Below are 27,348 nucleotides of genomic sequence, written 5' to 3' on the forward strand. Positions count from 1 at the left end.
ATGAAGAATGAAGATGATAGACTGAAGAACACTAGGACCCAATCTTTAAACCAGGCACAGAAGAACATGCAAATAAAACAATTTTTCAGATAGAAATGAATAAATTCTATTTTTAACTTCTGCATTCAGGTTGATCCTTATTGTATCAGTTAAAGTTCAGGTATTCTAGGTTCCTGATCAGATTTGTGGAGAAATTATTTTTAAATTGTTTCTTTCTATCTCTCTCTCTCTGTTTTATTGTCATTTATACAGAGACATTCTTACCAGCGCTCTTATGACCATGTATCTGGCTCAAGTTGGCTGAGACAGACAGGAAGCTCACTCAAGCACACCAGCAGTAGAAGTAATCGTGGGGTCATGGCAGAACCACAACAAGCCTCAGGGACCATTGTGCAGATAGTCATCAATAACAGCCATAAGCATGGGAGAGGTATATCATAATGTTCCAAAGAAGGGAGAATAAAAAGCATACCTCCCAACAATTACTCAAGCCAAATGGGGACAAATACCCAAATTCCACCCTAAACCCAAACCTAAATCAGAAAGAAACACCCACTTTTGGTCAGGAGAATTGTAAAAGTAAATTGAGATTGTACCTTCTGTTACATGTATAAAAAAGTAATTCTGCACAGAAAACCCTGTACCAAGAAATTTACTTTTATGATCATCAGTTGTAGTTTCCATTCTTCTTGTTTTTTTTTTCAATATATATACTAGCTGAAGTACCCAGGTATGCCCGGGTTTAAATATTCAAGTTAAGTTTTATTTTGTGATGCCATCCAAATCCATCTAGTTAAAGGCCCAGAACAGGCTCACTGGGTCTTCACAGAGGGTGGCAATTGGTCTGGGATGCCTAATGGTATGGTTGGGGACTTCACGGCGGACTGCACCGGCCAGAACTTTTACCCATTGAGCCTGTTCTGAGCCTTCTATTAGATGGATTTGGACGACATCACTTAAGAAAACGTAATAACTTGAAGATTTATACCCGGGCAACATCGGATACTTCAGCTAATATATACATATACAGTATATATATATATATATATATATATATATATGTATATATATATATATATATATATATATATATAAATACTAAAATAAAGGATTTGACTTATAAAGCAATTACTTCTAAGTAAAGTATTGAAGAGATGTTGGGGGTTGTTTCATTTATTTGTTTGCTCAATTCAAGTATTTATTAAAATAGACATTGTTGTTGGACTAAATCTACCAACACGTGCCGATCTAATAATTTCCAGCCTATTACATCTGTGGCCAAATTGGCTATAACTCTGAATGTTGTGTGCAGTTAATACAGATTTAGTGTAACCTGGACTTTGTAGCAGCTGGCATGCCAGTTTACACTACTTTGTTAATGCTGACAATAGAGGACACATATCAGAATCACTTTCAAAACAATTGAAAGTGAAGAATACAATGTATACATCTGCTGGGGATTTTATAACACAAATGGGATAAGTATTTTCTTTAGTTATGTGAAAAACTTTATCAATGTAACTATAAGAGAGATCGGGGAGTAGTATCAGATATTAGATTTGGTCATGTCTGGTGTTTGTTAGTCTATTGAATGTAAATGTCTGATTAGTCAGTATTGGTAACTGCTGATTTGTGTTGCTTACATCATTTACAAATAAGCCTTATACTGTTATTATAAAAGTAATGACAGCAGTAAACAATAGCTGGACAGTCGGAATCATGCTAAAATAAACAGTGACATAAATAACTGTAAAAACTCCTTATCATAATATAGTTAATTTATCAGTCATGATTCTGTTTTCAGGTTAGAATTTAGAATTATTTTCATGTGCTGGATAAACTATCTCAGTATATATAATATAACTGAGGAGAGGAGACTGTATACAAGATCCCTCTAAGGAATACATAATTTTTATTCCCACGTGAGGATCACTATGACCCTCATACTGGCCACTAACTAGTTAAAGTGGAGATGACAGGCAGACTTTCCACCACCTCCGCTGTCATTGTACAACATGGTGTATATGACCCTATAACCTGCACCGTATTCTCTCATCACAATAATGGGAACATTGTGATTGCCTAATGTACCGATACAGTATAGCCTCACATAACTAGGATCATAAACTATGTCACCTCGAGTATGGAGACCTGCGAGGATGTCCACCTCCAAATGATATTACCACGTGCGCCTTTTACTAAATGTATTGCTTTATCTTCCTGGTCTCCTTTAAGTTGTTTATTTTTTGTTGCAGCACAGTTCTGCTCTCTGCATTACATTGCAGCCGTATTCAGAGAGCAGCTTTGTGGCATTTCCCAAGGCAACAATAACAAAACCCTCCAACAATTATTATAAGGACATGGAAGAAAAATCAGAATAGGAGTCAAAAAGATAAAACAATGCATTTAGTAAAAGTGGCTGGAGGCCGATGTTGTTAAGGTTATCAGGGGTTCCTTTCTGGTGAGTAGCAGTGGGAGTGGTTAGGAGGTAACCACTCCTAACCATGGGTCCGATGGTACAATCGAGTAACATCGGACCCATACGCACAGTTAAGGCAGGCCACACCTCACTCAGGAATTGCTTAATTCAGCGCATGCTATGAGGCCTCTGGCTACGTAGGGTATCGAAGTGGATAATTTCTGCACTCCCATGTAACAGTGTTGAAACGCATTGGCACGACCACTCCCCTATCACCATCCACAAATAGCACTTCGTGTCAATCACTCTGCGATGGGTGTGCATAACCACTGTGATCGCAGTCCTGATCGCAGTCCCGATTGCAGTGGCCGGTTCACGCATGTGCAGTACGCAACAATCAGCCCGTTGCATGCGTATTAGCAACTGCGATCCAAGCTGAATCAGGCCCAATGTCGACATGGTCATAATGTCATCATGCATGTAAACAGTCTGCATGTCAGCACATTATTTTGTGACTATTGAAATGTTCCCTGTCGAAATTATGTCTGTGTCAACATTCCAGTGTTGACATTCTGGCTGTCATCATTTTAACTACAACCCAAATAGAATATGTTAGTTGAGTAGCAGCGAGTGTGTTGCAGTCGGTATAGATGGAGCTAAGAGGGTGAGTGCGGAAGAATTAGGCTGATGTGGAAGAGGAAAGTGTGGAGGTGGAGAGAAGGCAGGGTCAGGATGTGACACATTGAATAGAATATGTTAGTTGAGTAGAAGCGAGTGTGTTACAGTAGGTATACATTGAGCTAAAGCTGGCCACACATCTAAAGATTATCTGTCCAGCCAATTAACTAGTTGATTGGTTGGAATGAAAATCTGATAATGTATGGGAGTAACTGATGATCAGCAATTTGCTCCTAAATGCCAGCAAACAGATGAAAATGGTCTTCAGACAAGTTTGTTAAATGTTTGATCTAAACAATTTGTTCAAACAACAGTTTTTGTCCATTTTCTGGCATTTGGGTGCAAATTGCTGATTGTCATTTGCTTTCATTCCTTACCAGATTTTCATTCCAACCAATCAACTAGTTGGCTGGTTGGACAGATAATCTTTAGTGGAAGAGGAAAGTGTGGAGATGGAGAGAAGGCAGACATGGTAAATAGAGGTCAGGACATGAGACATTGAAAATAATTATATGGAAATTGTGCAAGTTGTGCTGTACGTGAGGGGAGGAAGCCTGTGGTTTCCTCTATTTGGGATTGTAGTGATTATCTTATAGCCTATAACTGCAACGTACAATTATCTTTGTTACAGTAGGCATTAGTATTTTGTGTTACATTCTTGCTTCAATTATCTTAGCTCTGGGTTGTGTTTGATGCTATATGATGATGAATACCATGTAATATTGGTCAATGTGTTTGACTAATATTACACCCAGTTAGGTAATGTGTTTGACTGCACACAATTGCAAAGCATGTATATTGCAAATGAGACATTTCAAGTAATGCAACAATAAAATAACTTGTATGATAATTAACAAACCGTTTTTATTTTCATTTCATGAGAACGTTTTTTGGAAAGTAAAAAATAGACCATTACCCCTCTGTGACATATGGCTGGTTTGCAGTTTTATAGTTCTCTTTTAAAATGTAATCGTCCCATATCGTCCCCTTTAACTGATGAACACTTTTTCCATTCTTTAATTCTGTATCCTGATAAATTCACCAGGGAACAGTCAGTTATCAACCAACATGTGCCTGTGTTTGCCATCTTCCCTGCAGTATGCATTTCACATGGGAAAACATACTCCCACGGAGAGTCTTGGCACCCTACCTTGCGGGCCTTTGGAGTGGTGGAATGTGTGCTGTGTACGTGTAACTTCACAAAGCAGGAGTGCAAGAAAATCAGCTGCCCAGAGCAATACACGTGTAATTATCCTCAGAAAATAGATGGAAAATGCTGTAAAGTTTGCCCAGGTACGTCAAACTACACCAGCATTCAGCTGCTTGTAAGAAGTGAGGTTATAAATATTGTGGCTGAGGCTGAATTGCAGGCGTAAAATGCATTCAATAAAAAAGTTCTAACTGGGGACATATGCAAAGATCCAACAATTGCAGAAGCGCATGCAGCAGCGTCTTTCGGTGGTCGCCCGTCTGCAACCTGGTGTTACAAAGTCTGACCCTTGTGTACATTCATGCGGCCGAATGTGCAAGGACGCTATAATACCAATTGGTGCGTTCTTATATGCCGTCATCGGTCGCACCATCACAACTTGCACCAGCCCTATGGCAGGGGCAGTTTCTCAGTCTGACAATGGCCTCAAATGCCTCTGGCTGAGCGTTTATGTACACAGCCGCCTGCACTGACACACCTGCACCTTTCCCATAGCACTATTCTGCAATCACATCCTGTCAATCAGAGGAGTACTGATGCCCCTTATATTATTCAATTTTAGGAGAGAAATGAAGGAAGGGGTTTCCTTATTCAGTGAACTTATCCCTAATTTACATACAATAGTATTACAACAGTATTGAATCGGATAAAATATAACTTGTATTATTTTATGTGCTAAAATATATAATAATCTATTGACAGTAGATTCCCTATAAAGAATTTTAATATAATAAGATATTATAATAATAGCAGTGCCGAATATTAAAACACATAGTATCAACTATAAGTATCAATAGATACACAGTGCTGAATATTAAAATACATTGGGCTCTATTTACTAAAAACCGCATATTGAATGCGGATTGTAGTGTGATATTACCGAGTGAATTCGCATTGCGAATTCAGGCAATATCACAGGGATTTACTATAAATCCCTTGCAGGGACAGAGCTTGCGATAAAGCTCTGTCCCTGCGGATCCCATCCGCACTCTAGTCGCGGTATTTTCGGAAAAAATACAGCGACTAAGAGCCCGCACATGCACCGACCCACCGTCGCTGCTACCCCCCACTGATGCTAAGCCCCACCCCCCGTGATCACGGACCCCCGCGACCCCCCCCTCCCTTCATTACACTTACCTGCATCCTCCTGGCCTCCGGTGATCTTCTCCGGACTTCCCGATCAGGTGATCTCCCATACTGCACTGGGGCCCGATCACCTGATGACCGGGCAGCAGTGCACTGTGGGAGACCAGCTGACCGGAGAGGAGCCATCACCGGAGGCCCGATCACCGGTCCTTGGATTCAGGTAAGTAAAAAAAAATGTTTCCATTTTTTTTTTCTTTTTTTTACAGTAATCAGCTTGCGGTCTGCTTAGACCACACAGCTGATTACTGGTACCGGCTCCCGCCTCTGCTCTCCCGTTAGAGCAGAGTGGGAGCCCGGTAACCGGGGTAGACCCTGGATAACGCCACTTCCAGGTGGCGTTATTATCACAGGGCTTCCCCCGGTATTTTTTTACAATTTATTTTTAGTAACTACGGTCGGATCGCATTTCCCATTACAATTATGGGAAATGCGATCTGCTTTACTAAAAATAAGTGATACTTAGGGCTTGGAGTAGAATTTTACTAATTCTACTCCAATTGCCCTGTAATAACTACAGGTGAAACTAAAATAATGTGAAAAGGGTGTGAAAACACCCTTTTTCACTTTATTTTAGTAAAAATAATATTAATAAATAGAGCCCATTGTATCAACTATAAGTATAAATACTGCTTATAAACATCAATGTGATGTCTGCAGCATATCACATTACATCCAATGTTTGTGAATACAATTTAAACTTTCCATTTTAATGGGAAGTGATAATTACATACATTAAAATTATAAGATAATCAATAAGGGAATGATCGTAGAACAATCTTTAGACGGACCTGGATTACAATACTTTATATGGAATAAATAATACATTCTATACCTGGAATAAATAACATATACCTCATATAGGGGTATATTTACTAAGCAGTGTTAGGAGACAGAGTGAAAAGTGATAAGAAATCAGCTCCCAACTGTCATTTTTCAAACACAGCCTGTGAGATGACAGTTGGGAGCTGATTGGCTGGCACCTTATCACTTTCTTATCACTTTTCACTCTGTCTCCTAACATTGCTTAGTAAATAGACCCCATAATCTTTAGAACAGAAGCTCGCAGAAGCAGATCTGCACATGCGCAGTACAGATCCTGCGCATGCGCAGACCTTCAAACATCTGAGTTGTACGCCAACCATTGGGTTTTAGTACAACTCTGAATCAGCCCCATAGCCCCATTGTCTAAACTAAATACTGTTGAAGATGAAGGCTTCATTCCCTGTAGCAAGATGGTCACTGAAGTTACTACTGCACATGCGCGTTCCCATCTTGTAACTGTGTTAGAGCGTCACAGTGGGAGGGTATCCGGTCATTAGGTCTACAATGTCTAGATAGACAATGTTTGGGTAGACAATGGAAGATAGACAGGCAAGAATGGGTGGTGAGCCGCGCTTCAGGTGGTGGTGAAGTGATGGGGTATCAGGGTCTTGGGGGGGCGGGTTGTGTTGGGACGTGTGTAGGTGCAGCAATGTGAGGCAGGAGTACCAAGGCCTGCTGGTCAGATAATTGGACTAAGGGATACACGTGCGCTCCTTCGTGTAGTGTTGGGTGAGTGGCGTGGGGGGAGGACAGATGGAGGAGGATGGGTGGGGGGATGGCTGGAGGGGAGAGAGATATAAGTGATGAGGCTAATGGTAGATAATGTCAGTGGGTGAGTGTAGGTGAATAAATGATGAGGCAGACAATGTGTGTGGAATCCAAACCTATTTTATTGGGTAAGACACAATGCTTCCCTATGTGGTTCCATATATGGTGTGGAGATATGCAAATGTCTCTGTGCAATCCTTGGTTAGGGAGTGAGCGGACCCTTTGAGGGGGCTCCTTTCCTTGTGGTCCTTACTCCTGCACGTCCCCCTGCTGGACCTATGGTCTAACAGTCTTCCGGAACCGGGATGTGATAAGTGGTGTTCAAAAGTCCAGGATTGTCACTGTAGGTGGCGTCCCGCACTATCTCAGGGATCTGATTACCTACCGGTAGGTGGTGTGAGGACCGTGGTATGGATGGCGGATGCGGTGATCCCCGGTGGTGGCTAGGTGGTGTGTGACACCTCCGCGAGCCCGCAGGGTGTCTAGCAGACGGGTGCCCATAGAGGTTGATAGAGTTACTGGGTGATGCTGTGAGAGGTAGGTGGATGCGGAGAGCATCAATGTGGTTCAGCCCCACGGTCCCATGGGGTCAATCTGGATTACTGGATGCAGAGCCCGGGAGGGCAGGGGGAGGGGGCCCAGGGTCTGCCGGATGTTTGTGGTGCTGGATCCTCTGCAGCCTGTATGCGTGCGGTGCCAGGTTGGTTGTGGAGAGCGTATGTAGCGGTAAAGAGTGTGGGGTGCTGTTTTTTCCAACGCGTTTCGGCCACGGGCCTTTATCAAGGAGTCCTTGATAAAGGCCCCGTTTTAATACACTCGTATGTAAAATTTCACGATCTTGGCTTGTAAACTGTGGATTTGTATAGAAAGACAGAAGGACAGAAATAGTATAAATAGTAGAGATAAGAAAGCTCTTAAATATCACCACTGGAGGCAGCAGACAGCAGTAATGAGTGCAAGGCCCCACAATGAGCGGCCTGCAAAAATTGTGGTTTTTTAATTAATTAAAAATTAACACTAATTAATTTTGATTTCAAATATTTTTAGTTGCCTCCGCCATGTTTTAATACACACGTATGCAAAATTTCACGATCTTGGCTTGTAAACTGTGGATTTGTATAGAGAGACAGAAGGACAAATTTTCGCTTTTATATAGTAGATTCTTTCTAACTAAAATTAGTCACTTTTTGTTCACATATAAAAGTAACATCAGTACAAGCTAAATATTTACTTGTAAATTCAGTAGGGAGTGAGAGGCTCAGGGCTCCTGCTGTTTAGACATATCTCATCATACTGCCCCTGTCATGGATCTCTATCCTGGGCGAGGATGGATCATTTTACATTTGGATATTGCTGACTTCTTGTGTTGACACCGCTGAAATAACGGCCGCAATAAGGGTCAGAAGGGCAATTAGAGTCTATATAGAGCCAATCTTCTTTTGGTGAATCCAAGGTTACCTGATTTTCAATATATTGTTAAATTTAAGTTTCATTTATTCATCATATTATGCCACGTGTAGGTGTGACGGGACGGCACAGATTGTCATTTTTGACTCAGATGTAAAACCTTTATCATCACCACAATTTAATAATGTTTTCTTAAAACTGTTTGCACTATTTCTTCAAAAAGTACCCATTTACTTCCAGTAGGTATTATGATGTACATATCCTCCTAGCAGTGAAAATGCTATGTATCATATTGCTGTACATGCAGTTCAAATTTTGGATAAATATCAGCTTTACTTGGCTGGTAAGAATGTCAAATTCTTGATGAGTTTCCCACAGGTCAGCTAAGGTGATCCCATGCCTAGATTCAGTGCTAGGATAAAGCAGTCATCTCTGTTCTATTAACATCCTCTGGCAAGGCAAAGCGCTTTCATGTGGGTCTAGATCGACACCTGCTGCGGCACAAAAAGGGTTCTTGGGGAGCATCACAATAATAGCTTCTATGCTACCATACTTAATTGTAGTGTTTACTTTTTACAATAAGATATTTACATAAAACAATGATCCACTGTGGGTGTCCATATTAAACGTAGTGTATAAATATATTTATATTTGTGTTATTATATATTTTATTTTCTATTTATTTTTACACTTTTTTCTTACCTTGGGGCTGATGTACAAAGCTCTGAAAAATGATAAATTGGAGAGTGATAAACTACCAACCAATCAGCTCCTATCTGTCATTTTCAAACACAGCCTGTTAGATGACAATTGGGAGCTGATTGGCTGGTAGTTTATCACTTTCCAATTTATCACTTTCCAGAGCTATGTACATCATGTCTTATCTCCATAGGGGAGTAATATTTTAGTTTCTCCAATTATATATATATTTTTAAAATTTGATCATGTTTTTACGTGCACAAATACTACCTGACACAGCATTTAGGTTCAGGAGTTACTTGGTTTGCAGGCGGCCAGAGAACAACTTTTTTCCTGCAGAAGGACTTGTTTTTCACTTTTCTTCATGGGTTATAGGGCTCTATTTATTAACATTATTTTTACTAAAATAAAGTGAAAAAGGGTGTTTTCACACCGTTTTCACATTATTTTAGTTTCACCTAAAGTTACTACAGGGCAATTGGAATAGAATTCGTAAAATTCTACTCCAACCCCTAATTATCACTTATTTTTAGTAATCAGATTACATTTCCCATAACTGTAATGGAAAATGTGATCTGGCCAAAGTTACTAAAAATAAATTGTGATAAAATACCGGGGAAAGCCCTGTGATAATAATGCCACCTGGAGGTAGCGTTATCCAGGGACTCCTGCTCCGCTCTGACGGGGAGAGCAGAGTCCGGAGCCGGCCCCAGTGATCAGCTGTGTGGTCTAAACAGAGCACACGCTGATCACTGCAAAAAAAAGTTTTTAAAAAAAGTTTTAAAAAAATCTAAACAAAATGCATTGGTGGACGTGGCTGTGATTACGCAAGTTGCTGTACCATGCCCCCAATCCGCCCACCTGGACCTCCCTCCCAGCGAGAAAGACTTACTAATAACGGCAATATGCCAATGCCAAGTGCTCAGTGTCAAAAAAAGCTTCAAATACACCAAGTCCCACACATAATAATAGGCAGGATTTGTTTCCCCTCACTTTCTGAAACCACAAATGAGACTAAATCTAGCAGAATTTTACGAGAAATGCTGAAACGGTGAAAGGAATGAAATGAATGTTCTTAGAGTGTTAGATGGCTGTGCTTGGTGGTGACCTTTTAACTTTTTCCACCATGTCATTTAATACCAGACTGAAGTTAGAGGGGGCAGATAAGTTGAATGAGATCATGCTCCTTGTAAGTGCAAGGTACACAAATAGACACATTTCTGCAAAATGAAAGACAACCAATACTGTGTGCAGTCAGGGGTACTGAGAGGGGATGGGGTAGGTTCATGGGCATAACTACCATAGGTGCAGGGGTGCAGCAGCTATGGGGCCCATCTTCCTTTTCAATGTTGCATGTGTCATATACATTTGTCACCATTGGTTAGTACATAGGGACCCATACAAACTTTTGCTATGGGGCCTTCAAATACCTAGTTATGCCTCCAGGTAGGTTTAAACTTGTTTAGGTGCCCAGACCTGCCAAGAGAATGTAACAATGTGCACCAGATGATGTGGCCATACCCCCTTCAGCAGCTGTATCTTCTGTAAAAGGTGCCAGTTTCCACAATGCGGCATGGCCACACCTCCACACAAGGCCCCGTCCCCTGTTCCTGGAGTCAGACAGATCACTTGGTGGCCATGCACTGAGTAATTACTAGGGTTGAGCGGGTTCGGATTTCTGAAATCCGAACCCCCCCGAGCCCCCCCGATCCGAGTCCGATCCGAGTCAGGCTCGACTTTTCCCGCCTGACTCGGATTCTGAAATCGAGGCAAAACGTCATCTTCCCGCCTTCCAAGTCTCGCGGGTTTTGGATCCTATATAAGGTACCCGCGTCGGCGCCATTTTCTCACTCGGCTGTGGACAGTGAAGAGGGAGGGTGGGAGTTAGGGCTGGCTGGGCTGTGTAGTGTAGTGTAGTGTAGTGCTGCTGTTGTCCACTACTTCAAAGTCCATAGGGGCTGGCTGTGTTGTGCTGTGCTGCTGTTGTTAATAGGGGCTGTGTCCACTACTTCAAAGTCCATAGGGGCTGGCTGGACTGTGTTGTGCAGTCAGTTGTCCATAGGGGCTGTGTCCACTCCAAAGTCCTGTGCAGTGTCCCAGTCCTAAAGGGGTGCTGTAGTGTTGTCCAGGGGGTGCTCTGTCCATCAGGGGTGCTCCCCCCAAGTGCTAAAAAAATAATATTTTTTTTGTGTTTGTTAATTGTGTGCGCAGTAGCTGCACGTGCATCAACAAAGTAGTGCCAAGCGTGCGCCTGTGTCATAAGTAAAGGGCCGGCTGGCTTGACCGTTAAAGGGTGCTGTAACCCGCAAAGTACACTCCAGTCCAAACCAAAAAAAAAATTATTTTCTGTGTTTGTGAATTGTGTGCGCAGTAGCCGCACGTGCATCAACAAAGTAGTGCCAAGCGTGCGCCTGTGTCATAAGTAAAGGGCCGGCTGGCTTGACCGTTAAAGGGTGCTGTAACCCCCAAAGTACACTCCAGTCCAAACCAAAAAAAAAATTATTTTCTGTGTTTGTGAATTGTGTGCGCAGTAGCCGCACGTGCATCAACAAAGTAGTGCCAAGCGTGCGCCTGTGTCATAAGGAAAGGGCTGGCTGGCTTGACCGTTAAAGGGTGCTGTAACCCCCAAAGTACACTCCAGTCCAAACCAAAAAAAAATTATTTTCTGTGTTTGTGAATTGTGTGCGCAGTAGCCGCACGTGCATCAACAAAGTAGTGCTAAGCGTGCGCCTGTGTCATAAGTAAAGGGCCGGCTGGCTTGACCGTTAAAGGGTGCTGTAACCCCCAAAGTACACTCCAGTCCAAACCAAAAAAAAAATTATTTTCTGTGTTTGTGAATTGTGTGTGCAGTAGCCGCACGTGCATCAACAAAGTAGTGCCAAGCGTGCGCCTGTGTCATAAGTAAAGGGCCGGCTGGCTTGACCGTTAAAGGGTGCTGTAACCCCCAAAGTGCACTCCAGTCCAAACCAAAAAAAAAATTATTTTCTGTGTTTGTGAATTGTGTGCGCAGTAGCCGCACGTGCATCAACAAAGTAGTGCCAAGCGTGCGCCTGTGTCATAAGTAAAGGGCCGGCTGGCTTGACCATTAAAGGGTGCTGTAACCCCCAAAGTACACTCCAGTCCAAACCTAAAAAAAAAATATTTTCTGTGTTTGTGAATTGTGTGCGCAGTAGCCGCACGTGCATCAATAAAGTATTGCCAAGCGTGCACCTGTGTCATAAGTAAAGGGCCGGCTGGCTTGACCGTTAAAGGGTGCTGTAACCCCCAAAGTACACTCCAGTCCAAACCAAAAAAAAAATTATTTTCTGTGTTTGTGAATTGTGTGCGCAGTAGCCGCACGTGCATCAACAAAGTAGTGCCAAGCATGCGCCTGTGTCATAAGGAAAGGGCCGGCTGGCTTGACCGTTAAAGGGTGCTGTAACCCCCAAAGTACACTCCAGTCCAAACCAAAAAAAAAATTAATTTCTGTGTTTGTGAATTGTGTGCGCAGTAGCCGCACGTGCATCAACAAAGGAGCAGCGCCAAGCGTGCGCCTGTGTCCCATAAGTAAAGAGCCGGCTGGCTCATTTCTTAAAGGCTGGTGTAACCTACAAAGTGCACTACTCTCCAGCAAAAATAAAAAAATATTTTCTGTGTTTAGCCGCACGTATATATCAAATCGATATAACATAAATGGAGGACCAAACTTTCTCCGATAAAAATAAAATAGAGAAAGATCAAGAACCACTTCCTCCTAGTGCTGAAGCTGCTGCCACTAGTCATGACATAGACGATAACATGCCATCAACGTCGTCTGCCAAGGCTGATGCCCAATGTCATAATAGAGGGCACATACAATCCCAAATGACAAAGTTCAGGAAAATGACCTTGAAAAAAACATTTAAATCAGCTGAAGAGAAACGTAAACTTGCCAATATGCCATTTACGACACAGAGTGGCAAGGAACGTCTAAGGTCGATCCCTAGTATGTTCATGACTAGTGGTTCAGCTTCACATGACGATGGAAGCCCTCCTCCCACTAAAAAAATCAAAAGAGTTAAGCTGGCAAAAGCACAGCGAAGAACTGTGCTTTCTAAGAAGATATCACAAATCCCCAAGGAGAGTCCAAGTGTGGTGGTGGTTGCGATGCCTGACCTTCCCAGCACTGGACGGGAAGAGGTGGCTCTTTCCACCATTTTCACGCCCCCTGCAAGTGCTGAAAGGAGCACCCACAGTCCACTTGCTGATATGCAAATTGAAGATGTCACTGTTGAAGTACAACAGGATGAGGATACTGGTGTAGCTGGCGCTGAGGAGGAAGTTGGCGAGGAGGATTCTGATGGTGATGTGTTGTTGTTTAAATCAGGCTCCGGGGGAGACAGTTGTTGTCCGTGGGATGAAAAAGCCCATCACGGTCATGCCTGGGCAGAAGACCAAACATTCCACCTCTTTGGTCTGGCAATATTTCTATCCAAATCCGGACAACAACTGTCTTGCCATATGTACCATATGTAAAGGTGAAATAAGTAGGGGTAGGGACGTCAACCACCTAGGAACATCCTCCCTTATACGGCACCTGCAGCGCGTTAATAAAAAGTTACTGTCAAGTTCAGAAACTTTGGCTAAGACCGTAAGCAGTCCAGGGACACCTAAATCTCGTTGTCCTGTTGTATCCAAGCGCCTGCAAACCACACCGTCAACTCCCTCCTCATCAATTTCCTCCTTAGTCAGGATTGGAAGTAGTCCTGCAGGCCATGTCACTGGCATGCTGCTGGGAGTCGTTCATCATCCCAGAGAGGAAGTAGGAACACCACTAGTTTTACTAAACAATTGACCCTCCAACAGTCCTTAGCGAGGAGGATGAAGTACGACAGCAGTCATCCTGAAGCAAAACGTATAACTGAGGCCTTGACTGCTATGTTGGTGTTAGACGTGCGTCCGGTATCCGCCATTAGTGCAGTGGGATTTAGACAATTGCTGGAGGTAGTGTGTCCCCGGTTCCAAATCCCGTCTAGATTCCACTTCACTAGGCAGGCGATACCGAGACTGTACAGAAACGTCAGAAAAAGTGTCCTCAGTGTCCTGAAAAATGCCGTTGTACCCAATGTCCACTTAACCACGGACATGTGGACAAGTGGAACAGGGCAGACTAAGGACTATATGACTGTGACAGCCCACTGGGTAGATGTATCACCTTACGCAGCAACAGCAGCAGCGTCACCAGTCGCAGCATCTCAGAAACGCCAGCTCGTTCCAAGGCAGGCTACGCTGTGTATCACCGGTTTCAGTAAGAGGCACACCGCCGACAACCTCTTAGAGAAACTAAGGGAAATCATCGCCCAGTGGCTTACCCCACTTAGACTCTCCTGGGGATTTGTGATATCTGACAACGCCACCAATATTGTGCGGGCATTACATCTGGGCAAATTCCAGCACATCCCATATTTTGCTCACACAATAAACTTGGTGGTGCAGAATTTTCTGAAAAGCGACAGGGGCGTGAAGGAGACGCTTTGGGTGGCCCGAAAAATTTCAGGCCACTTTCGCCATTCAGCGACTGCGTGACGAAGACTGGAGCACCAGCAAACACTCTTGAACCTGCCCCGCCATCTCCTGAAGCAAGAGGTTGTGACGCGGTGGAACTCAACCCTCTATATGCTTCAGAGGATGGAGGAGCAGCAAAAGGCCATTCAAGCCTATACATCCACCTATGACATAGGCAAAGGAGGGGGTATGCACCTGACTCAAGCGCAGTGGAGAATGATTTCCGTGTTGTGCAAGGTTCTCTAGCCCTTCGAACTTGCCACACGTGAAGTCAGTTCAGACACTGCCAGCTTGAGTCAGGTCATTCCCCTCATCAGGCTTTTGCAGAAGCAGCTGGAGAAAGTGAAGGAGGAGCTAAGACGGAGCGATTCCGCTCGGCATGTGGGACTTGTGGATGAAGCCCTTCATTCGCTTTGCCAGGATTCCAGGGTGGTCAATCTGTTGAAATCAGACCACTACATTTTGGCCACCGTGCTCGATCCTAGGTTTAAAGCCTATGTGGTGTCTCTCTTTCCGGCCGACACAAGCCTGCAGAGGTGCAAAGACCTGCTGGTGAACACACTGTCAGCTGAAGCGGAACGTGACACGTCAACAGCTCCTTCTTCATTTTCTCCCGCAACTGGGGCTGCCAGGAAAAAACTTAGGTATCCTAAGCAACCCGCTGGCGGTGATGCAGGGCAGGCAGGACCAAGTTTGGACATCTGGTCCGGACTGAAGGACCTGGCAACAATTTTTGACATGTCTACTGTCACTACATATGATACTGTCACCATTGACAGAATGGTGGAGGATTACATCGGTGACAGCATCCAAGTAGGCATGTCAGACAGTCCATACCTGTACTGGCAGGAAAAAAGAGGCAATTTGGAGGCCCCTGTACAAACTGGCTCTATTTTACCTGAGTTGCCCCCCTCCAGTGTGTACTCCGAAAGAGTGTTTAGTGCAGCCGGGAACCTTGTCAGCGAAAGGCGTAGGAGGTTGCTTCCACAGAATGTGGAGAAGATGATGTTCATCAAAATGAATTATCAGTTCTTCCAGGGAGACCAGCCTCCAGAACGTACAGAGGGACCTGTGGTGGTGGATTCAAGTGGGGACGAGTTAATACTTTGTGAGGATGAGGATGTACACACTGAAGAGGGTGAGGAATCGGTGGATGAGGAGGATGAGGATGACATCTTGCCTCTGTAGAGCCAGTTTGTGCAGGGACACATTAATTGCCAGCTTGTTTTGTGGGGGCCCAAACGAACCAATCATTTCAGCCACAGTTGTGTGGTAGACCCTGGCGCTGAAATGAATGGTTTGTTAAAGTGTGCATGTCCTGTTTATACAACATAAGGGTGGGTGGGAGGGCCCAAGGACAATTCCATCTTGCACCTCTTTTTTTTCTTTGCATTATGTACAGTTTGGGGCCTAGTTTTTCTAACTGCCATCCTGTCTGCCACTGCAGTATCACGCCTAGATGGGTTACGTGTTTGTGCCGCCCACTCGTGTCGCTTAGCATAGTCATCCAGCAACCTCGGTGCAACCTTTTGGACATAAAAACACTATTGTGAGGTGTGAGGTGTTCAGAATAGACTGGAAATGAGTGGAAATTAAGGTTATTGAGGTTAATAATAGCATAGGAGCAGAAAAACCTACAAATTCTGTGATTTTAGCTGTTTTTATGCTTTTTTTCAAAAAAATACAGATCCAAAACACAAAACCCAGAACCCAAAACACGGAAGGGTGGTTTTGGCAAAACCAATCCAGATCCAAAACACGAAGAAAGATCCAGATCCAAAACCAAAACACAAAACACGAAAAGTGGCCGGTGCACACTCCTAGTAATTACACTTGCATACATACTGTATATGGGTTACTATGTTTTTGGCTACATATATTTTACGGTATACTCAGTTACAAAAGGGTTAATAATAACTATTAGCTTTTTGTCTGTGTATTGTTACAGAGGAAATAGAACCACATTCAGGTGACAAAGATTACTTATGTGAAGAGACCATCCCTGTCTATGAGTCCGTATCACTAGAGGAAAGGGAAACAGTCAGGAAAATAGCGGTGGTGACAGAGGAGCCTCCAGTAGCGGATATTCATGTCTGGATAATCCAGAAAGGTAATAAGAGCATAAGAGATTCAGCAACTACACGTTTTGGATACAGCAATGATTTAGCAGAGACATGACCAGACACACGTGTTTTGTTCCATCTAAGCACAATGAGCCCTTGTCCTCCTTAGGTGTCCTGCGCCAGTTTTACACAGAAAAAATGTCTAAGGAAGAATTTGAAGAACAGCAGGAATTTAAACAGATAACAAGGACGACATCAAGTGAGTTCCCATGTCTTTGTATGTGAGATAAAAAACCTCAATGTACTAAAGCCAACAAGCTTTATTTTATGATGTGTCTATTCAGGCATTTATTTTCTAACTCACACTTGTAACATAGAGGGGACAAGCAGCCTTAGAGATTATGGGGCCTATTCACCAAGATTGTAGTACCCTATAATCAAGTTTTTGCATGATTTATGTTTTCTGCCTATTTATAATATGTTTAATGCAGGCTATAGCTCAGATCACAAACTTGTCACACACCGCTGTTCCCATACAATATGTAGAGTCTTTGCAGTTGTGGAATATATCAGACCCTGAAAACCAATAGGGAACCCCGTCTTCACATGGCGTTAGCACTCTCTTTCCAATGGACAGAGCTATCGGAGTGCTAAGAGGGATCTCTTCAGAAACCTGCGTGCTCTCCAGAACTATTAGTGCTAGCACAGAAACCATGCCATGACAGAGCGGCCGTACCAGCATAAAGAACTCGATAGATTGCATAGAAAAATAAGCAGTGAGTTTTCAGGGCCCCACTGCAACCAATAATAATGGGCCCATAATACATACTGGTGGTCACCTATAAAACAAAATAAGGTGGTAGAGAAGCATAAGAGACACTTGCTCCCTGGATTGTGACTTTAGTCTCCTGCTTGTGTCCTTTCTTTGTCTGTTTGCAGAGAATACTGAATATAGGTGCATGGCAGAGCCACGTCCATAGCAGGAGGAGTAAAGATCAGGGGCCGGATGGGAATTTTGGCATTATTGAAATTTGTTTTCCTTTGCTAGAAATTACAATAAGTCTTATTGTTGTGAAACTGCACATGCAGTGCTCCCATTTTATACTACAGCATATAATCTAGGCCAAAATGGGCACTATAGCGAGGACAGTATTATAAAAGGGTGTAACATATAATGCCATGAATACATTGTAATCTACTTTTGTGCATAGAATCAGTGCTGTAGCAGGGTGCATATGTGCCTTGAGCTTCACCTCCCGCCCCAAGTGCATGTGACATAATGACATCAAGCAGGTGTTAATATGCATCCTAAGGAGGAGACTTGTGTCTTCCAGTGCAGCAGGGTGCCTTCCAGACACCACGCAAGCTGGAAAAGACAACCAGTGGGGCATTGACCAGGCCGTCACCTTGGCCTTGCGTATTGGGTGGTGGCATCGGTCGCACACCCCTTGCTACAGCCCGATATAGAATAAGCTGTTCCTAGTGGTACTGTAAGTTACATAGTTCTATAACCAGGGGAGCTGAGGGAGGAGGGGAACTGGAGTGGGTGCTAATTACCCATGCCTAGGCTTGGAGGAGTGTCTACGATGCCCACAGTACAGTGGCGAGGATGAGGGAACGTGAGGGCAGGGGGTGTGTGCACTCAGGATTAAGTATCTCCCTATAGGTGCTGGCTGCTGAGGGCAGGGGGAAAGAAGACCAGGATAGAAAAGAACTCCTAAATGGGGCACACCCCAAAATAAAGATGGGGGGGAGTCTATATGTTGAAAACATACCTTTTATTAGATATAATTTTAAATTACAGCCTGGTGTAGAATGACAACCATAGAAAAAATAGTGCAAGACAGAAACGAAAATACAAAAAAAGATTAATTAAAGTAAATAACAATGTGTATAGCCGTGTACACTATTTAATAAGTACAAATACTATCTATGCCCACTGTGAATGTCTATAGTATAACCAGAATGACAGTAAATATCTAATCTCACACAGTTGTTCCTCAAAAAATTCTTCTAATATAGAAAAAAAATGTTTATAGTATCACATATGCATAATACTTCACATTCAAAGATAATAATTAGCAAAAAATAGTAGTCATCAATACCGGCACATAATACCGGCAATTAAGGTCTTCTGATAAATTGATCACCATGTACAGAGTCACAATCGCATGTTTTTAACTCAGACCAATTGGATAAGAATTCTGTGTACTCACTATCTTTGTGATGTGAATATTTGCCATTTACATGTTAAACATAAATCCACCAATAATATGATTCACAGTCAGTGGCAAGGCATAAACAACACACAGTAATTAACATGAAAAAGAAAATGGGTGAACATGAAGGATTAACCCTCATGTGTGAAAAAGGCAAAATATGACGTAACATATACATATACATAATAACAAGGTGAAATAACACACAGTACTTTTTAAAAGCTGATGACCATGTACCAATCCTCAATAATAATCACAATGGATTTATGGTAATTGGAGACGCCCCTCCATTTTACCTGGTAGAATGTAAAAATCTATTGTTTCTAATTAGATGTGAAAGTCACAGTATGTGCACTTGCAAGCCAGATTCTGCTTTTCAACGTCTTACAGAGTATAGGATGAGGAATGAGAGTCACTGTCAATTGGCACAATGGAAACAGTGGTGTGGGGGTTCGTAGTGCGCACTTAGGCCCCCCCCAGCTGACAGGCCGACGCATGTTTCACAGGAAGCAAGCTTTGTCAAGGAAGCTGTCAGCACTGATAGTAAAGCCCGGATTTAAATAATTCCAGCTGTTCGGTAATTGGTTATAATCCTAATGCGCATGTTGTGCCCATTCGGAGTGGCGTTACTTAGGAGGGCGGAGTTTGTCATTGTTCCTATGCTAGTCAGCTAATCAGGTTAACCCTGTAGTATTAAATAGGAAAGGCAATCCTATTGCTATGTTTTAGCGTATCAGGTTAAAGGACCAGTGAAAATAGACAACATCCTTACTAGATTAAATTCATAAGGCACAATTCTAACTATATCGGTCACCTAAATTAAGAATTACAAATTAAAAGCATCCATCAGGCATCAAAGTCATGAGGTTAATCACCATATTTACTGATATGGCCTATGTTCATATACAGCTGTCAAGATCAGAGGTAGCGAAGGTGCTAATTGTAAAAAAGAGCGTGGATTGATCCCATAACTTAAAAAATCACATTGAAACATTGATAGATTGATTCAAAATATAATAGTCACAAATGCATAGTTTAGTTGATGAATTATCCTATGCAACTTTCCGGTGGTGCCTGCTGTTGTCCATAATTAACATAGTAATCACTCCTATATCGGGAACATAACAATCAGAGTGACTGTGACCAAATCATATTAAATTAGACTAATGGACAAAATAGAGGCTTATAAGTAAGCATCTGTGCATGTTGATAATTTATTTATGTAGTCATCCATCAAATTGATCAAAAAGTGTTACCATCAGACAGATACATAAATATTCAATCTAATTGAAACACAGTATCTATAATACATAGAGAAGGCATTCATTCTACTAATATAGCATCCTGAGGTAGTCGGGACAGCAGTTCCTAATCATTCTTACATAATCATACATGATATATATGCATGTAATCTTAAAAGATATATGTATTGTAAATCAAGTACAGGTTGAGTCTTCCGTATCCAAATATTCCAAAATACGGAATATTGCGAAATATGGATTTTTTTGGCATGACTGAGATAATGAAACCTTTGATTTTTGATGGTGCAATGTACACAAACTTTGTTTAAGGCACAAATTATTAAAAATATTGTATAAAATTACCTTCAGGCTGTGTGTATGGGGTGTATATGAAACATAACTGAATTTTATGTATGTACACAAACTTTGTTTGAGCCACAAAATTATTGAAAGTATTGTATAAAATTATCTGCAGGCTGTGTGTATATGGTGTATATAACACATAAATGCATTCTGTGTGTATATTGGGGTCCTATTCCCAAGATATTTCATTATGATATGCAAATATTCCAAAATACGGAATATTCCATTATCCAAAATACCCCTGGTCCCAAGCATTTTGGATATTGGAGACTCAATCTGTACCAGATATATACAAATTCATATAAATTATTAAATCTATTACCAGTCATATTAAATATAATAGTTGTGACAATCAAAGATGTGGAAAGGTGTAGGCAGGGCTATGTGATCTGTTGCACCATACATACTATTTTTTGCCCGTTTTTAAGAAGCATGGCCACGCCTCCCAGATTGGCCACACCCCTCTTCATGTCGGGGTCTGGGGCTGCTCCCTATGCCCTATGCAGTGTATTTGAATGTATTTCTGTTTTAGTGGGCAGTGCTTTGAGGCTACACAAGACAACAGATTCATACACCATCTGCAGCAATTGGCATTTTCCTATCACATTCAATGGGATACCTTTTTTGCAGTATAAGTGCATTTCATAGAGAAAGTGATGCAGATAATCCTATGTATTAAAAAAAGTAAATGTGACACAAACGACAAATGTCCCAATGTCCACTTTCTGCCATATGTAACATTATAAATATTTGAAGAGGAGAGTGAATGACAATGTTATGTTACGTTTAGAAGAAATTGAGATATTTACAGTTAAAGATATACTTGGCATTTGACATGAATTGGACATAGCACTTTTATCCACAAAATATATCAGTAAATAGACTACCAGCATTTAAAATAACATTGTTACTATGATCTCTAGGCCATAACACTTTCATCTATTTTTCAGAAGATGGTTAGATAACCCCTTCATCCTCTCGCCTCATCATATACAAAATGTGAAGACGTTTAGGAAAACATTTCATGAGTTCACGTTATTAAAACTGCTGGCATGGCCCAAGTGTGATAGCAGGCAGCATATTTACATTTGCAAATGTGCATTTAACAGTGTACAAACTAATATATGGATAGCTTTTTGCATGCGGCACTTCATTTGTTATATTAAAAAATGTGATCTTATGTTGTCTAGAATACTGCATATTGAAAGCTTTCATAATGAGGCATCTCTTTATGGACTCTTATTTATTAACATTATTTTTACTAAAATAAAGTGAAAAGGGTGTTTTCACACCCTTTTTACATTATTTTAGTTTCACCTACAGTTACTAAAGGGCAATTGGAGTAGAATTCGTAAAATTCTTCTCCAACCCCTAAGTATCACTTATTTTTAGTAATCAGATCGCATTTCCCATAATTGTAATGGGAAATGTGATTTCACCAAAGTTACTAAAAATAAAATGTGAAAAAATATCGGGGAAAGCCCTGTGATAACGCCACCTGGAGGTGGCGTTATCCAGGGTCTCTCCCGGTTACCGGACTCCTGCTCCGCTCTGACGGGGAGAGCAGAGGCCGGAGCTGGCCCCAGTAATCAGCTGTGTGGTCTAAACAGACCACACGCTGATACACTGTAAGAAAAAAGTTAAATAAAAAAGTAGAAAAAAATCAAACTTACCTGACTCCAGGGACCAGTGATCGGGGCTCCGGTGATGGCCTCTCTACGGTCAGCTGCTCTCCCATGCTGCACTGCGGCCCGGTCATCACCTGACAGGGTCCCAGTGCAGTATGGGATGTCAGCTGACCGGAGGACATGGAGGACATCACCGGAGCCCGGATCATGCAGGTAAGTGTAATTAAGGGAGCTGGGGGGGGTTGCGGGTGGTCTGCGGATGCAGTGGGTGGGGCTTGGGGCGGGGTTTAGCATCGGGGGTGGGTAGCAGTGGCGGCCCGGTCGAAATTTTTTTGGCAAAAATACCGTCACTAGTGTGCGGAGGGGATTCACAGGGACAGAGCTTTCTCGCAAGCTCTGTCCCTGCAAGGGATTTGTAGTACATCCCTGTGATATTGCCTGAATTCAGTCGGTAATATCACACTGCAATCTGCATTACCAATGCGTATTGTAGTAAATAGAGCCCTATGTCTCAAAGCACAAGCTTATTTGCTACGCCCTGGCGATAACCTACATTTTCTACTAATTGTTATTACTGCAATGGAAAATTTAGTGCTAGTTACTGAATTAAGATAAGAAACCATTTTTTAGTTTATAGATATAATATAGTTTGACTACTGTACAGCCATGGCCAAATCTTTTGAGAATGACACAAGTATTGGTGTTCACAAAGCCTGCTGCTTCAGTTTTTATGATGGCAATTAGCATATACAGTACTACAGAATGTCATGAAGAGTGATCAGATGAATTGCAATTAATTGCAAAGTCCCTCTTTGCCATGACAATGAACTTAGGGCCTGATTCAGAGGCGCTCGCTATTTGCGAGTGCTGCTCTGAATCAGGGCAGATTTTTCTTTTAATCCACCTCCAGGCCGCTTGTAAAGCTGTGGGTGACCACCCACAGCTTGTGCGAGTGGCCTGGTGATGGTCGCGATTATCGTGACCATCGGCATTGCGAGGAGACCTTAAGGAAGGGTCTTAGCACTCGCAATGCCGAATGGACTTCCTGCTCTAATAGATTAGGAAGTCCACTACTGACATCACAAGTGATGTCAGTAGGGCCGCCCACAAACGGCAGGTGCTCCTTCGAGAACACCTCCATTTGTGCAACCACCCCTCCACATGTCTACAAAATGGGGCAAGCTGTTAATTAACATCGACAGCTGCCCTGTTTTGTTGCGAGCCCCGGAGCGAGTGAAGTTCTTACTCGCTTACAGGGCATGCGCGTGGCGCGTGCCACGCGTGCGCACTGGGCCACCATTGACCTGCTTGCAAGCGCTATACACTCGTGAGCAGTTCTGAATCAGGCCCTTAATCCCAAAAGCAACCTTTCCACTGCATTTCAGCCCTGCCACAAAAGGACCAGCTGACATGTCAGTGATTCTCTCGTTAACACAGGTGAGAGCGTTGATGAGGACAAGGCTGGAGATCACTCTGTCATGCTTATTGAGTTAGAATAACAGACTGAGAGCTTTAAAAAGAGGGCGGAGCTTGAAATAATTGTTCTTCCTTTGTTAACCATGGTTACCTGCAAGGAAACACGTGCAGTCATCATAGCTTTTCACAAAAAGGGCTTCACAGGCAAGTATATTGCTGCTAGTAAGATTGCACCTAAATCAACCATTTATTGGATCATCAAGAACTTCAAGGAGAGAGGTTCAATAGTTGTGAAGAAGGCTTCAGGGCACCCAAGAACGTCCAGCAAGTGCCAGGACTGTCTCCTAAAAAGTTGATTCAGCTGCGGGATTGGGGCACCACCAATGCAGAGCTTGCTCAGGAATGGCAGCAGGCAGGTGTGAGTGCATCTTCATTCACAGTAAGGCGAAGACTTTTGGAGGATGTCCTGGTGTCAGCAAAGAAGCCACTTCTCTCCAGGAAAAACATCAGGGACAGACTGATATTCTGCAAAAGGTACAGGGATTGGACTGCTGAGATCTGGGGTAAAGTTATTTTCTCTGATGAATCCCCTTTCAGATTTTTTGAGGCATTTGGAAAAACGCTTGTCCGGAGAAGGAAAGGTGAGCGCTACCATCAGTCCTGTGTCATGCCAACAGTAAAGCATCCTGAGACCATTCATGTGTGGGTTTGCTTCTCAGCCAAGGGAGTGGGCTCACTCACAATTTTGATTTAGAACACAGCCATGAATAAAGAATGGTACCAAAACATCCTTCAAGAGCAAATTCTCCAAACCATCCAAGAACAGTTTGGTGACGAACAATGCCTTTTCCAGCATGATGGAGTGCCTTGCCATAAGGAAACAATGATAACTAAGTGGCTCGGGGAACAAAACATCGAAATTTTTGTTCCATGGCCAGGAAGCTCCCCAGACCTTAATCCTATTGTGGTCAATGCTCAAGAGGTGGGTGGACAAACAAAAACCCACAAATTCTGACAAACTTTAAGCATTGATTAGGCAAGAATAGGCGGCCATCAGTCAGTATGTGGCCCAGAAGTTGATTGATAGCATGCCAGTGCGAATTGCAGAGGTCTTGAAAAAGAAGGGTCGACACTGGAAATATTGACTCTATGCATAAACTTAATGTAATTGTCAATAAAAGCCTTTCACACTTATGAAATGCTTGTCATTTTACTTCAGTATACCATAGTAACATCTAACAAAAAGGTCTAAAAACACTGAAGCAGCAAACTTTGTGAAAACCAATACTTGTGTCATTCTCAAAACTTTTGTCCATGGCTGTATATAAGGAATAAGTCAGATCTATGCTGAAAATGACAGTGTTATAGGTACAGTACTCTATGTATGTTTTGTGAAAGATTTAGTAAAGGAAAACCAAGACAAAGAAAATAAATAGAAGCAGCAGAGATACTGTATGCATCTTAAAACATTTTAACTTTATGTAATGCTGGGCATACATGGCCAGATAAAATGTCTGTCAGACCGACAGACATTATATCTGGCAGCCTGCCAGCCGCAGATGTCGCCGGCATACACTGTGAGATTTCTCTCACAGTGTATCAGCCTGACATCCGCGCTCCGCCCCCGGTGGAGGAGACATTTCCCTGTTCCTTCCGTAGGAAGGAACACAGAAAATATCTGTCTGTCGGCCGCTGCTGGGCATACACTGCCCGATGCGGCCGACAGTTTACCGGTAAATATCGCATCGCACGGGCATGCTGGACAATCCGGCATGCCCGACCGAGCAATATTTAACCCTCGGTCGCCCCCCCACACGCTACAATTATCGGGGCGATCCGCCGATGGCCAGCTTTAGTAACTTAAGCAAGTTTAAAAAAGAATACATATAACAGTTTAGAGATACAGTAATAGCTTTACCAATCATATCATGCCACAATGCTTAACATCTTTGCAAAGATAGACATAATTTTTAGTACAAGCAGTGGAATATGTTAACTATCCATTCAAGCATTGTAACTTGTAAGCCATGCTGTAATATACTTAAGAAGATCTGTAACATTCACATGCCAACTTACCTACCTTATCACTTGTGCCTGTACTATTTGTTTATTGATTACAACTAAAATATTTTTATTTATTTAAAGATCCTTTAAGTATTTATTATATTTTCGGTAAAGCTGAGCAGGCAGGGAGGGCTTGGTAAATGGTTAGAAGCTCTAGCACCTGTTTTTGCAGGTGGGTATTTCCTTTTAATAAATAGAAGTATGCAATGCTATTTTTCTATAATAATAAGTTCAGGAATGCCTGGGGGAAGAGGGTAGAGATGAGTAGTGCTGTGGTTGAGGTGGCCGGAGCTACAGTGGCAGTGGGGCATCAATTGGTGCCTACACCAATTAAAAAAAAAATTGGCAAAGTTTGGGTTGTGGGGGTGGGTGTTATTATAACATGTCAATCTATCATATAATATATAAAACTGTACAAATAAAGAAATATAGGAGAGAAAACTGCTGTAAATTCACATACACAACCACAGAAAACCAGAAAACATACTAAATATACAGGGAAAGCCACACAATCACAGTTTAAAATGGTGAGGGGATATGGTGAGGTGGGTTAGAGGCATTCATGGGTTGGGGGTGGGAGTCAGAGACACACACATTCAGAGGAACACATGGGGAGATGGGTTCAGCAGCATTAGTGGCACAGTTTGGTAAAGGGGTAGCAGTAAGGAGAATATGTAAGTAACCGCAGAATTTCTCTGACTTTAAGGGAAAGGACTCTGGTAACCTGGCATTTGTGATTTGCCTAAGCCTGCTCTATATTGCCCTTACCCAAGCAGGACATACCTACTGCCCCAGAACAAGATGCCCCAAACATAGGGATCTGTCATATCTCCTGCACACACTCAGTAATGTGTCCCACTGGACGTGTCCTCCGCTCACTACATACCACACTGTTCCAGGCTTCATGATAGCAAGGTGCCAGAGCAGAATACCTGCAAACAAAGCATGCATGGAGCTGCCTGGCACCGTGTATCCCAGGGTAGGCTGCCTCCTCCTCCGCAGCGCAGAGCACATACTCTCCCACAGGAGGCTGGGTATCCCAGCAGTGATGGCTCCCAGCCTTGTTCCTAGCCAGCACACCAGGCCTTTCACCAATCTCTGCAGCCATAACAATGCCATCTCTTTCCCGCTGAGGTCCGGATCATGCTATAGGGCCAGCAAAGGCTGATAAACTGTTTACAGGCTGGGCTTCCCTTCCAAGTCTCAAGGTGCATATCCACTACACGATGAAAGAACGAGTGAATGATAACGACATTGTTATCGTTCAATAGTTCGTTATACTGTGCAGTGGATAATGTGCCCACACTGAACGATATGTCATTCAGTGCAGGGACCCTTCCTCATCCACGAACATGCACAACCTTACAATATCGTCAGGTTGGGCAGTATGTTCAGGCGATTGCAGATGCCGACAACGACAAGCGGCTGGTCGTTGCGGGCATATTCACTGCACGATTAATGAACGATTGAACGATAACAATGTCGTTATCACTAAATTGTCCATTTATATCGTGTAGTGGATATGCGCCTTTAGTCTCGGCGATCTCACACGTATGTCTTACAGCCACTGCTCCCCAGGCTTCACCTTAGCCGTAACTGTGATGATGCATCCACAAACTGCTCTGCTCAGGAAGCACAAACCTGTAGCACACCATTCCGCCTCCTCTTCCCAGGGCCGCATG

The 27,348-nt window shown here is 42.7% G+C and overlaps 1 protein-coding gene across 1 annotated transcript in view; it reads left to right on the forward strand.

Annotated features, from left to right (window-relative positions):
• CHRDL1 (chordin like 1) overlaps positions 1 to 27,348 on the forward strand; it is a 156,384-nt gene that overhangs the window by 123,404 nt on the left and 5,632 nt on the right. The window contains exons 6-9 of the mRNA XM_088482924.1: positions 253 to 430; positions 4,196 to 4,390; positions 16,621 to 16,782; positions 16,905 to 16,994. Of these exons, the coding sequence (XP_088339050.1) occupies positions 253 to 430; positions 4,196 to 4,390; positions 16,621 to 16,782; positions 16,905 to 16,994 (625 nt within the window). The remainder of the gene's footprint in view (positions 1 to 252; positions 431 to 4,195; positions 4,391 to 16,620; positions 16,783 to 16,904; positions 16,995 to 27,348) is intronic.

Source organism: Taudactylus pleione, unplaced genomic scaffold (assembly GCF_031769625.1).
Source record: "Taudactylus pleione unplaced genomic scaffold, aTauple2 ptg000296l, whole genome shotgun sequence".
NCBI lineage: Eukaryota > Metazoa > Chordata > Amphibia > Anura > Myobatrachidae > Taudactylus > Taudactylus pleione.